This window comes from Rhipicephalus microplus, chromosome X, assembly GCF_043290135.1.
Source record: "Rhipicephalus microplus isolate Deutch F79 chromosome X, USDA_Rmic, whole genome shotgun sequence".
Lineage (NCBI taxonomy): Eukaryota > Metazoa > Arthropoda > Arachnida > Ixodida > Ixodidae > Rhipicephalus > Rhipicephalus microplus.
Genome location: NC_134710.1, coordinates 42,224,498 through 42,238,157, shown reverse-complemented (window position 1 = coordinate 42,238,157; position 13,660 = coordinate 42,224,498). Strand labels below are relative to the sequence as shown.

The window sequence follows — 13,660 nt, the reverse complement described above, 5'->3', positions numbered from 1 at the left end:
GCCACTAGACCACCACGGCGGGGCGCTCCCGAAAGGAGTCATTTTTTCGAGTGGTGTGATAGTGCGGGCCAGCAAGAAAAATGGGTGCGCGTTGCAATCGGTGTCTTACTTTTTTTTTTTTCCGTCATGGAAATTGGGTGCGCGTTACAATCGAGGGCGCGGTAGAATCAAGTAAATACGGTATATGATTAAACCAACATACAGTTATTTCATGGAAAGCATAGGGGACATTATTTGTTATTTTTACCTGTGTTTTAATTATTTTTATTCTAAATTGAAAGGAATTAAAGTTAGAAAAGTCACCATTTTTGTCGGTGGAATATCAGGGTGTCTAACAACCTGGAAAAGTCCAGGAATTTCCAAAAAAAATCTGCCCTGGTCATGGAAACTGATGGCAATCTGTGCGATCGTAACAAAAATAAACATCACCATTGATCAAAGCTTCAAAACCACTACAGTGAACAGCAAGAAGATGTGCGAAAAAATAAAAAGCAGTGTATAACTGTTGCTTCTTAGTGTAGACGCGAAAGGATACACCTATTAATAGAATACAAAGTTTACTGATGTTTTGGCATTCGCTACGAGAGCCTTGTTTACAATAATAGCCATAAAAAAGGCACAGGGTGTTTAAGTACGCCGAAGTTTTCGTCGTAAGCACTGGGAACAGGTTGTCGGAAGCGTCTCATTACTCCTGTTCAGTGCAAGTGCAGTTCACTGCATGTGCTGGTATTCCAGGTGCAGGCAGATGGAACCTTTTCTTTGGCTAGAATATGTGCGTTTGACCAGTCAGTTTTGTGGCCTGTAGATTCCACAAGTTTAATGAGGGAATATGAGGTAACGCATTGCTTCCCAATATCATATTTATGTTGTTACTCTTTTCATGAAATCGGTGCTTTCATCAATGTACTGGTTGTCACAATTTCGGCAGCTTTAAGTGCTCAAAAAACCATGGAAATTTTCACTCAGCAACTTGTCCTTCATGTTGCCTAAAGCGATCCTTAGCTTCCATGTCGGTACATTTTGATGTCTGTTGCTTCTACATATAGCACAGCATATTTGGCTTTCCAACCACAGCATTAAACACGTCGGTAAATTTGTGCATGTTTGTCCTGACCATGATTTCGGCTTGGCTTGAAGGCCTTCTGGTTAGGATACAACTGCCATTAGCAGAGGCTTGCCAGGCTATGTGATGCTTTTTATTATTATTATAATTATTATTATTGCGATGCAACAGCAAATGTCCTCAGCTACTCACTTAGTGCTGGTAGCTCGTGTTGCAAGGGCTGAGTTGGGTAACTTCACCTAAATTTCTCATTTCAGTTTCTTGAGATGGTATTATTAAATCTGTGGTCAGTGTTTAGCGTTATGTCCATAGAACAGTACACAATCGAAGGTAACCTGTCCGTATCTGCAATGAATCTGTGGAATAGAGGGAGCTGTTGTGACCAGACAGGTTTCTTCTTGCCAGGGCATACTCGAACGTCATCGCTGTAAATACTACCCCTAGCTTTCAGTGCAGACATCTGAGGACTTTGTTGAACTTGAAGTGTCAGAGCCCAGAGAAATAAAATATCACCATGCATGTGCTCGTGGTGAAAAAAAACAAAGAAAATTATGCAGTATGGCTCTATTCTTGTGATATTGTTAGGCATTGTCAACGTAAGTCGCACAGAATATGCGAGTAGCATTTTTTGTTTTTTTTTTTCCTACTGAAAAGTATATATTAGAGGTGTGCAAATTATGTAGGGATGCAAATCAGTAGTAGATACGGCAATCCAGGTCGCATCAGGTCCAATTCAATCCACATCCTAAATAAATAGTAGTCGGTAGATAGAGGTCGATCTAATCCAATCCGATCTTTAATGGCCTGGGCTGTAACCCAGGCCACTTAGGTTTATCGTGGGCTCCTTCAAACTTTCAGCTGTGGTTAGTTTTAACTCATGTCTTTGCATTCTGCCAAGCAGCCAACTTGCTGACTCTCTGGCTCGGAGATATCATTTTGGCCAGATATTGCATATTTTTTCATATTTACCGCACGCGCTCAGAATGTTCCGAGCACCTGCGGTACATTTATTTACTTGTTTCATAGGATTGCCTGATTTTTTTTTTATCACTCGTGGGTTTGTTTTCAGGGCACAGTTTTCGAAGCTGACATAACTGTCATGGGATTTCCTTTAAATTATTATGGAAAACCTGGAAACGTCGGGAAATTTCGAAAAAGCAAATTGGTAGACACACTGGATATGAAGCCACAGCCTACGTATTATGCGTCTAATCATGTACTAATTAAGGTACGATGGAGTACACTTCCTGTACCTTTTGTAGGGGGCTTATTTGCATTTAATCCAAGGGAGTGCTAGGAGGCGCCACCTGTAAACGTGATAGCAATGGTGGAACACTCTTTTCGCCAGAGGGTGCTATATGGCATATGATCGGAGGGTGCTACATCACACGTAATGTAGTTTTTGCTAGCTTCATTAGGTTTTGTTTAAAAATATAACTAATACTGCTGTAGTTGTTTAAACAGGCAAACTGCCAACTAAAGTATTATTACCATAGTCTCTCCAGCTTTGTTTATTTAGACTGAAAAACCACTGCAGTCAAATAGAAAACTTGGTCTGTTCCAGCAATGCTGGTACACATCGGCTTTGTGAAATGAACTGTAGTGGTTCTACACATGCGAAACGTGGCACTAAAACGAATGTGAGCCGCTCTATACCGAGACCAGAAGGCCTCTGCTGTCCTTTAGTTATGTTTAAGTGTTCTGTATTGCATATGCAAGATCACAGTCAGCATGGACACGGTGGAATGGAACCTGAAGGTACCATCTTCTTAAAGGGCCCCTCACCAGGCCCCATACCAAATTTTAGTTAGAGACCGTGGAAGTTGTTGGGTGTCTGATGAGGAACATTTTGTCACAAAAATGTTTTGAATGTGTTCATTAAGAGCTGAGAAAACTGTTGTTTTTTTAAGCTGCACGAAACGAGGATGAGTGGAGGCGCGCTCGAAGCCCTTGCCCCTCCTCTGCGTAGCCTTCGCTAGCCAAATCTCTTCCCTACCCTCTCCGGCATCCGACCAACACAGGTCACGTGCGCACGACGTGCCTGAACAAGCCCAACTTCTGTGCACGAGGGCGGCATCTTTTTTTTTCTTCTTCTTTTTTTTTTGACCAGCATTGCTTTGAGGTCTACTGCCTGTTTCTGCGAGATGGTAGAATAGATGAGCACAATGAATGCGTGAATGCGTAGGTGCGTTCCACAGCTGTCGTCTGTTCGATGCGATGACCGCGGGGACACGAACGCATGCGAAACGCCGGTGCATTAGCCCCGCATCTCCCTGTAATTCACGCGGAAAAAAAGAATGCTCATATTCTCTTATTGCGTCTTATTATTTATTTAGAGATTTATTAATCTCTTCAAGCAACAAATACATAAACTACGCATGTCGTGTTAAATAATGTTCGCCATGTCACGTGCCACTGTTGGCAAGCAACGTCAGAGCGTAGTCGTCTACGTAGAGGACCAACGTCACTCCATTGCCGTGTACGTAGGGTCATTCATACGCGCATATCATGCCCTTATTCTCTGGGCGCACGCCTGCAAAAGAAAGGAAGAGCAGCTTTCATTTTGAAATTTTACCCATTTCCGCCGCGCATAGCGTTGCAAATACTGGCAGACATGATCATGAACGCCTCATTTACACATTGCGCTTGTCAGCTCAAAATTGTCAAACCTGGTGAGTGGCCCTTTAAATGGAGTACTTCGGTGAATGCTGGTATGCACTTTATGTGTTCGGACTCACGGACATTGCTCCCAAATATCCTGAAGTCAGTTGCACTGCTCTTGGCCCAAGACAGTGTTTTCTTGTGAGTGGCACCGGACGCCGTGCTTGCATGGCTTTGTGTTTTTCTGCTGTAGGCAGGCAGGCAAATGCATTGCCGTCAGCACCACCGGGCAACTCTGAACACATGAGAGAAAAAAAAAAGATTGCTCTCTGACAAAAGGAAAACTGCCAAAAGTGCATAAAGTACAATTTTAAGTTATACATATATGTTTTTAACAAATAAGTCTACCTGCAAGAGATTTTTTTTTCTCCAACCAATAAATTGAACGACGTCGCTGTTGGGTGACGCTATAAGTCATACTTTCACTACTTTCAGTGCCAAATTAAAAATATAATTGGTTTTTTATTGGACAAAGGGATGCTCTCTGCTGATGATGTGGCTAAAGAATCTTCTAATTTTCACCACAATCAAAATAATTTGTCTGAGCAGTAGACAGTTAAACCAAGGAAAAGTAGTGGAGGCATCATTTTCCTTTTAACTATAGAGCAATCATTTTTAGCGTAAATCAAAAGGAAATAGCGTTTCGAAAATAACCTCTTCCAACGGTGGGATCTGAGCCCACAACTTGCGAATTTTGCAGAGTTCTTTGAAATACTTTCAAAGTTCACCTTAATTCCTTTAAATTGGTTTCAGCTTTGGGTTCAGTTCTATCTTAACAAAAATATATATATTATCAATTTAGAATGAAATGACTAAAATTGATAGTTTGTTGTGGTCTGAATGACACACCTATTTAAATGGAGACAGATATAAATAATTGTGGTGTATTGCAGTTGTGCAGACCATCAGCTTCGTGAAATACATCACAAAACACACAAAGGAGTTCACTTAAGTGAAATAGTTATCTGCCATTGTGTTAGCATGTCATGCAGCCCATCAATCGACTGTCTTGATTTTGGTAAAGCAGTTTATTGCCATCTTCAACACGAATGCACTTTTGAAATAAAGCACAGTTTGTTTGCCCTTAATGAGCACTAAACTCCATGCTAGAAGCATTTGTCATACTATACTGCTCTTTTTTATATAGCTTAATTTCAGTATGGTTATACAGCACACTTTATTTCACTTCCCTATGCATTTGATGTTTATCATTATATAACATTTTTATTCAGTCTGTTTAAAAATTCTAGCTCTTTGACCTTCTAGTCTTTTACCTGTTTTCATCAGTAGAAAAATACACTCAAAAGAGAGAGCTCAAGGATGCTATGCTGAAGGTCTGTACCATGCTTGCCATGTGAAGAGTGCTCACAAGGTAGTTGCTTGAGTTTGGGTACTGCAGCAACCTACTTCAATAACTTAGTGATATTGGTTATGAAACTTCCTAGCGAAGATTATGGATGTGCCATACTCACAGTTGAACATAAGATTTGAAATGAAAAAGTTAAATTAATGAAAAACTGAAAAAGCAAGTTCTGATCAACTTACGAGTACTTTCATTGTAGTAGTGCTGCCTAGAGTGTGTCTGCTGGGCACACTAGAGTCTCTGGCATGGAGCCACTTGTAGTTGAAGGTAGGTTGAGCTTAGTGTGCTGGACCAAAGTGTGAAGCAGTTCAATTTTACAAACCAGTTTGTGAGCTATTATATTTCTTCAAACTATAAAAAACAAATAGTGAAATAGAGCAGTTAAAACCCAAACTCTCTCTTTTGACATGAGCTTGTGATTCTGCTTTGGTGTACTTTTGTCATCTGCAGCAAAGAGAAGCAATGTCAAAGCTGACAGTTAATACAGATTATGTTTTGCCAAGAATTCTTCTCTTGTAACATCAACACCCCTCATTTATCAGCTAAATGCATGTACGGCTAGGGAAATCTAAGTGCGTGCAATGTCAAGGTTATCAAATTAGCACTTTCCAAACTATATCACAAAAAGGCCCGCATGACATAAGTGTTCTTTGGGTTGCAGTAACAGGTCTCTCTTCGACGACATGTTTTACATGTGAAGCAGCTCTTTGATTAGCCTGTGTAGCGCTGTCCGTTCGTGTCTCCGTGCCAATGCACCACATTGCGCGCCCCTCACCGCATTTGCTAGAACGATGCCAAGTAGGTCAAGTCGCAGCTGTGCGTTGACATCAATCTCTCCTTCACCCGCAGCAGCTGCTGGCTCCTCCGCCAACTCGCAACACGCTTCTCTCTCGCTTCATCCTTTCCACCGCCTGCTGTGCTCGACCACACGTAGAGTGGAAACACTAGACAGATTTAGTTGCACGTCCGCAGCAGCAGTACGAATGCCGCCTGCCATTGCAAATGGCTAGCAGGCTGCGTCCGTACAGCTGCTATGGATGTGTGACTAAATCTGTCTACTCTTTCAGCTCGTTTATATGTGATGAAACTTACATGAAACCTAGCCTGCCTCTTGTGTCTTTGCATTTTAAACAAATCTTTGCGCAAGTAAACATTCTTCCAGCACCCGCATTGATGCCAGTTTCAATGGGGTCAAAGCTGTGCGAACCACTGCTGCTTCTCATCCCATCGGTGTTGCCTTCGGGGAGATGGTCCATAATTTTTTAACCAACTTGGTGACAATAACTGGGGTAGTGTTATGACAACAGCGCTTTTTTCTTCCCCTGTGATGGCAATCTGGGTGTCGTGAATATTTGACTTGTATTCATTCAAAGCCAAGTCGTTACCTTATTCTAGTTGTGATGCTTCTTTAAGTACTCACCAAAAAGCAAACTGACGACTGTAATGGGAAAGGTTTGTTTTACTTTGTTTTTCTGGTGTAATGGCAGGGAGCGTGGACGTTCCCACCAAACTGATGAGGCTGCTTGCAGGTTTGGAACACTTTAGGAACACAGAGAAAGCACACACTAGCCAATTAGCATTCCTAATCTCACACAAAAGTCATGTGCTCTAAGTTGACGTAGGCTCACCCACTTGCGTTGAGAGAGGCGTAATGCTGAGGCATGGTGACGATGAGGGACTGAGCAGTGAGAGGGCAGCTTGCGGGAGGTGGGCACAGGTCTCTGGGAACTCGCGAGGGAGCTTGATGCTCGCAGTTGCGAAGCGCAGGAGATGGAGGTAGTGGGCGGCCACGTGACGACCGTAGCCTCAACTCGTGGACTGCTACACTGAGGTATAACACTCGGGTCCGGCCACACGACTGCATCGAACAACTCACACTGTCTGCCCTATCCTTGTCTTTTTTCCCATGCCACTCCTCATGTTCCCACGTTTTCTGCGCATGCTTCAGCGTCCTTGTCATCGCCTTTCATCGCCGCACACACAGGCACACTCGTCCATTGGCATGCACACCACAATGACAATATTATCAAAGACTGGTGCACTTTCAATGTATTGCCAGTGGCGGCTGCTTGCGCCGAAGCAATTTTATGCCATGCTGTGCTTCCAGATGTGCTACCAGATGTGCTACACGCCTATTTTTATTTTCTTATTGTGTTGCTTCTGCATGGAAGTTTGAGCTTGCCTGTTCAACATCCTTTTCTCATCCTGCACAACGATCAGAGGCCACAAGCTTTTAACTTTGACGGTGACAACAATCAACTCGGGCATTACTGCTCATGCTGCCTTCGTTCCACGAACTTTGTATTGCAACATTCTTAGTGGAACCAGGTGATCTGTAGATGATTATAGAATTACGTGGAACAAAAATCACAGCAAAAAAGAGAAAAAAAGGTGGGATGATTTTATACATTTATGCGTGCACTTAAGGTGCAGCTGGCCAATGGCAGATGTATTCGCTCGTCTCCATTGACGTTTCACCTATTCGTCCGAAAGTTGTCCAAAAAATTAACGCTAGTGCATACTACGCCCAGAACCCCACAAGGCCAGCTATAATAAAACATACAAACCAGTTACCCATTTACACATGCTAAAGGGGTTGTGTAAAGGTTGCTACTAAAAAAACAGTGCAGAACTGCCAGCAGCCACACGCACTATCTAGGTGACGTCAGGCAAAGTAGAAAAGACCCGCATGGATGCTTATTGAGGGAAAGCGTCCATGCAGGATAGGCTGACATCACCTAGTTAGTGAGTGCATGTGGCTGCTGGCGGTTTCTCAATATCCTTTCAGGAGTAACCTTTTCCCATTTCCTTTAAAAACTACATTTAAATTCTACTTGACTTGTACATCTATCATTGGCATATCTGCCATGTCTCCCCGATTGTCCGGGAGACTCCCATTTCTTCTGTTTGTACGGATGTCATGAAAATTTCCCTGAAATCGAAATTCCTGTGCTTGATCTCTGGCCACATTGATGCAAATGCAGGTCAGTCCGCTCCAGGCTTTCTGTGAACCGACCGCATTTTATTATAAACGAATTTAGGAGGCATTCATCTAAACATACAGTAGTCTCAGTGATGCGAAATTGCAGCAAGTATGAATTCGTGAAATTAAATTCACTGTGTGCAGTGGGCCAAAATTCGAATGTTCCGAACACTTTTTATTATTGTGGCGTGATATGAACTTTAGTACTAAAGCCCTTGAACGAAGGCCGATCGAAGTACACGTGCGATCTGTGCATGCACTGTTTTATACAGTGCATATGATTGTTGCCACAACCGCTGTGGACGAAACAGCGATCATTCTTGACACGATCATGTATGGCAATGACGTTACTGACACTACTCCGAAAGTGTGCACGCGTCCAACATGCTACCAGTCAAAGCAATGCTGCTTTTCACAAACTGTGGACAAGACAGTGGCAGATACGATCATAGATAGCATAAAACACGTGCACAGCCAATACACGCTGCACAAAACTGCAATTGCAGTGACACGATAGCGATCTACGAGCTCCGAGGACACATGGCTAACGCAGCGGTAGGTTAATTGCAGTGAAGACGTAATAAAAGGCTAGAAGCATTTTGGGGTTCCTGTTCAAATAATCTAATAGCAAGCGAAGCCAAAGCTTTGACCCGCACTTTTGAGGAAGCCAGCTGAGCCATCTCGTCCGTTCACGTGTGTCCCAGGAAGACATCGGCGAGTTGTTTTGACGGAAGTAGATTTGGTTGGTTGTTATAATGGCGCTAAATTTTGGGAGTATTTGCGCTTCCCTTTGAGACTCTCACCTTAGTGCGAAACCTAGCTCATTTGTTCGGCCACTCCAAGCCATTATAAGACTGCAACGCCGATGTTGGCGCTTGCAATTGGGACCCCCCCCCCCCCCCCCCCCCCAGCCCTTCTTGTTTTTGCAGAGTCTTTTTTTTTTTTGCCAAAAAAATTGAGAAAAATAATTCAGTGCGCCTCGACACCCCCTCCCCCCGCCCCTTCCCATGTTGCGGAAATCTCCCGGATTCAGAATCCTTGAACTTGGCAGGTATGCATTGGCATCGCTGTGGGAACGTCTCAGGGGTCACTGCTGCTGTTTGTTTCAACCGTTTTGAACCCGACAGATTAGTGATTATTTACTAGCACCTTTACAGTCGCGAAGTTTTGTGGCTTGCCCCTGCACCTTGAGCAATAGCAATACCTTGTAAACAGCGTATACGCTGCATAAACTGCCACTAAACCCCCGCACACTGGCATGGCGGCGAAACATTGCAGATGTTGGGTGGTTGCGCTGTGGTGGGAAAAATTGCAGCCTCTTTGTGAAATTGGTTTACATACCTGTGCCCTCCCATGAACCATTGAAGCCATGCCCCTGTGTGCAGTGAACTAGCTAGCATCAAGTGGTTACCTTTTAAGGAGCGAAAAAACTGTGTATAATCAGTTTTTGAGAGCACAATAAAAGAAAGCTGCCAGTGAAATAAATCGAAACTAACCACCACAGACCTTTGTGGAGTGCAAGCACTAACCAATGCGCTTGTCTAAACAAATTTTAAAAAGGTAACCGGAGGTCAACATCGCAAGAAAAAAAAAATTCTGCATTCCTACAGGCTGACAGCACTTGCTGGGCAAAAAAGGAGTTAGGCAGATTTTCAAATATTCATATGGAGCTCTAAACGTGCAATGACGACAAATTTGCACATGTTTGCAGTGCGGTATATATAAATACTTGACCCTCGAAGGGCTGCTAGGTGTACAGCTTTGGTGCTATTTAAATGGTCAGGGTAATCATATATGCTGATCATTTTACTGCCTTGTTCCAGTGGCCATGTAATTGTTCTTTCTTTGCTGCTAAAATTACCTCGAAATCTCTCTTCTAGTCTTTTTACCGTACCATCTACCAATTCAGACCAATCCCTGTTTTCTGCTTTTCAGCAATCCGTAGTACGTGGGATGCGGAACCTGCTGGCGGACGTGGGGTTGAGCGCGCCAATGGGCGCAACAAAGTGGACAAGTGATGCTTGTAACCTGAATGCACAGCCTGGAACATTGATTTGCTTTGTGGCCATTATCATTGTTGTCGCTAATGTAATAAGACATTTGATTTTTTCTTTCCTCATCTGTATAATATTTCATGAACACACTGTAAATATATTGCAACACTTCAGACTGTCGCCGTGGTGTCACTTTTACCACAAGGGAATGTTTTTCGGCATGGGCAAGCGTACCAACTGTTTTGCTTCATATACAAGCGTTGTTAAGAGGCTTAAAAGCCTGTGGATAGAAGGGCTAGGTGTTTTACACCTTTTCTACTTTTGTTTTCTTTATGTCTTCTTTTTTGTTACTTTGCAAGTTATTTTTAGAAATAAAGGTCTAGTGCATGCATACTATTTAAGTTTTTTTAATTTTTTTGTTGGCTAAAATTGTAATGTTTTTGTTTGCATCCGATTGTGCCTCTTGCAAGTGTTGGTGTTGCAAAGAAATGAATTGCTTCTTCTTTTTTTTTTCCATCATAACATTGCACATGCACCTATATGGGCACCTTTTGCTTTGCAAAATAAACGCAGGTGCTCCTGGACTCTGCCTGTCTCTGTTATGATCATAAAAATGTGCTGTAATTGCACAGTGATAGTGTGGTTAAATGAAGTGATGTTACTGATAAAAAAATCTCAGATAATCTGCTGAAAACTAGTTTTAATATAGCATGTCCATACCAGAGATAGAAAAGTGCCCGTAGTACTTACAATTTTGTGGCTCTAGCTTGATTCAAGGTGTTTGGACAACAGTCTCGTAGGGGAAAAAAGGTTAAGATTCTCTATGTCAGTCATGTTTTGGTGCAGCGAGTTGGGCCAGAATCTAGTCCCTATGTGCAATTCTGTAATAGCGCCAAGTTTTAGACCATAATGTAAGAACAGTTAGCTGCCAGTAAAAAAGGATCTGGTCGCAACAGTGCAGCAAAGCATTCTGCAAGACTGCCCATACCTGTCGGTGCTTACATGATAAGATTTGCAGCTCTATTAAGCATAAAAGGATGAATGCATTTAAACTACAAAATATTTACCTGCCTGCACTTACATGCAATGTCATAGGTTGTGCATTATACAAACGAAAATTGCCATATAATTATGAAACACGAACTGAGCGCAAAAATTTACGTTCCAGAATTGTTTACACAATTTCTCCTGCTAAACTTCAAATTAGAAGTGATATAACTTGGAAAAGTTCATAATTATTTATTGTCAAAGTGAACTGAGGCTATGTGGAAGCCATTTTTCACAAATGAAATGAAATTTACGATGGATATGCCAAATTTGGTTTGAGCAGTGGGGGTGATGTCCAAATCATTGCACTAATTTTATAAACCATGCAATTCCTGTATTGCTAAATCTGAAAAATAGCGGGCAGTGGTGGAACTGGAATTTTTTCTTTGAGAGAAAGAAAATTTGGGACAACTACCCATAATCAGTTCCAGTCCTTTTAAGAGTCTGCTTACTTAAAGGAACGAGCTATAAAGAGTTGAAACTTGGGCAAATTGGTATGGATCCTTTAGTAAGTGTTACAGTGCATTCAAGATCAGAAGACAAGACTGGACAAACACAGCAAGGGGTGCTCTTTTGCTCGTGCCCTGTCCCATTTTTTAATCTCGTATGTGCTGCAACACTTTATAATGCAGCCAGCTATGATATCGGCATTCATGTGCACTAGGGGTGAAAGGTGAAAGTGCAAGTTTGAATTTCTGTAGTGTTTCAGACTCCTGGAGGTATAACAATTTCTCTAGATGGTGGAATATGAGCATTCACTTCAGAAACTCCCTTACAAAGGTCAGCCTGGTGGTTGCAGACAAAAGTAGCCTACTTTTGACAAGAGAGTACCTGGACACTGGAACATACATGAAGGACTGTGATGACCGAACAGGAACAGTTTTGTGTGTGGAGGCAAATGGTGTGCAAATATTTAAGGTGTGTTTGAGATTGGCAATGAGCGTTGAAGCACCGTATAATCGTCAGCAGAATTTCAAGGCTGCTGCCATTTTTGAACATGCAATCAAATGGTCATCGAGTTTCTTTTGGTGGCCTCTTCCCAATAGCAGGATAAAGTGTGGTAATGCCACTAGTGTTTTTTTTTACTTTTTGGATTGATTATCTTCAACTTAGTGATGCTGTGCTTTCACTCAGAAGCACAAATGGAATGCTACTGCTGATAATTTACATATTGCCTACTTTTGCCTCACGGCTGTGTGCAGGTCTTCCAATTCAGCATGTGTGTACTTTCCTATCAAGTGGTATCCCACTCCATAGTTTTTTCGTTTTTTTTTGCACTACACCTTTTGTGCTTCAGCTTAAAAAGTTTGCCATATTTACATATTAAATGCTGCTATCAGCAAAGCAGCAGGATTGCACAGCAGTGTTTATCTGCAAGTAATGTAAAGATATATATAGTTTTTGATGTAAAGTTCAAGTACTCGTCTTGCTGGTACTGCAGAGAGAATAAGAAGAGTGAAGAGCTGCTGATGGGTGCATTACAGAGGCTGTGTAAGGTCTGCATGGAACTACTGTATAATATGTTTTTTTTAGCCTCCATATTATTAACATCTAATTGTGATGTATTGTAGTTTTGCCAATATCAGGAATCCCTACCTTTTTACATGCCCTTATTTATCAATATGCTTTGTTGAATGGCTTGGTGCATGTTTTGAAAGCAGGATCATTCGCAAAAGTTTGACAAATAAAAAAGGCCACTGCAGAGCAGGTGATCACTTGGAGTTGTTTAAATCCAGCAGGTTGAAAAATAAACCACTGTTAAACTGTCAGATATGCAGAGTAAAGATGGGCATCACGAAGTGATTATAAGAAGCTTATCTACCATTTCAAGTTGTTCAAAGCAAAACAAATGTTTTGCTAACATATTTTTATTGAAGCACTATACTATCAGTATTGTTATTCTTTCTGAGCATTTAAACAGACCCAAGCGATGGCTCACATGAGCACCCCTAACAATGTTCAGGCAGATTTAGAAGTGCTCATATTTGTTGTGGCTAAGTTATGTAATCATGTCACATTGTGCATCCCTGCTTATTCTATATATTTCTTGCCTCATGATCAAGAAACTTGACACACAGTGCAGAGAACATAAGGCCGGGCACGCTCTGCTAACTGTTGTGCCTTGAAAAGGAACACACGTACACGAGTGTGAAAAGAGTGGGAAAAACAGGAAAAAGTGGGGCAAAGGTATGTTATGCAACTTTTCTTCGCGTGCATTTCATGAGAATTGTATTTGAGATTACACTGATGTTCAACTGAATGACATGCGGATATTTTGTGCATCTTTCTGCATATTACAAAAAGAATTCATACACTCAGCACTCTGGGTGATTTTTTGTTTATTTATTTAATACTGTAAGCCTTTCTCAGGCTCATACAGCGTGGGCGGGCAAATATACACAGTCACGTACAAACCAGGCAATATCACACATAGCGGAAGAAAACAATCACAAGATGCTGGTGAAAAGAAAACTGGAACGATGAAAACAATTGCACAAAATCATAGGCAGGTCACAAAACATCATCGAGGTATCAGCAGGTGGTACAGT

General features: G+C 41.9%; 1 protein-coding gene across 7 annotated transcripts in view; it reads left to right on the top strand.

Moving 5' to 3' along the window:
- LOC119175863 (uncharacterized) overlaps nt 1-10,648 on the top strand; it is a 107,957-nt gene extending 97,309 nt beyond the window's left edge. For all 7 annotated transcript variants that reach the window (XM_037426874.2, XM_037426881.2, XM_037426879.2 and 4 more), the window contains one exon: nt 10,006-10,648. In XM_037426874.2, coding sequence (XP_037282771.2) covers nt 10,006-10,088 — 83 coding nt within the window. In that variant the 3' untranslated portion in view covers nt 10,089-10,648. The remainder of the gene's footprint in view (nt 1-10,005) is intronic.
- Nucleotides 10,649-13,660: the final 3,012 nt, after the last annotated feature.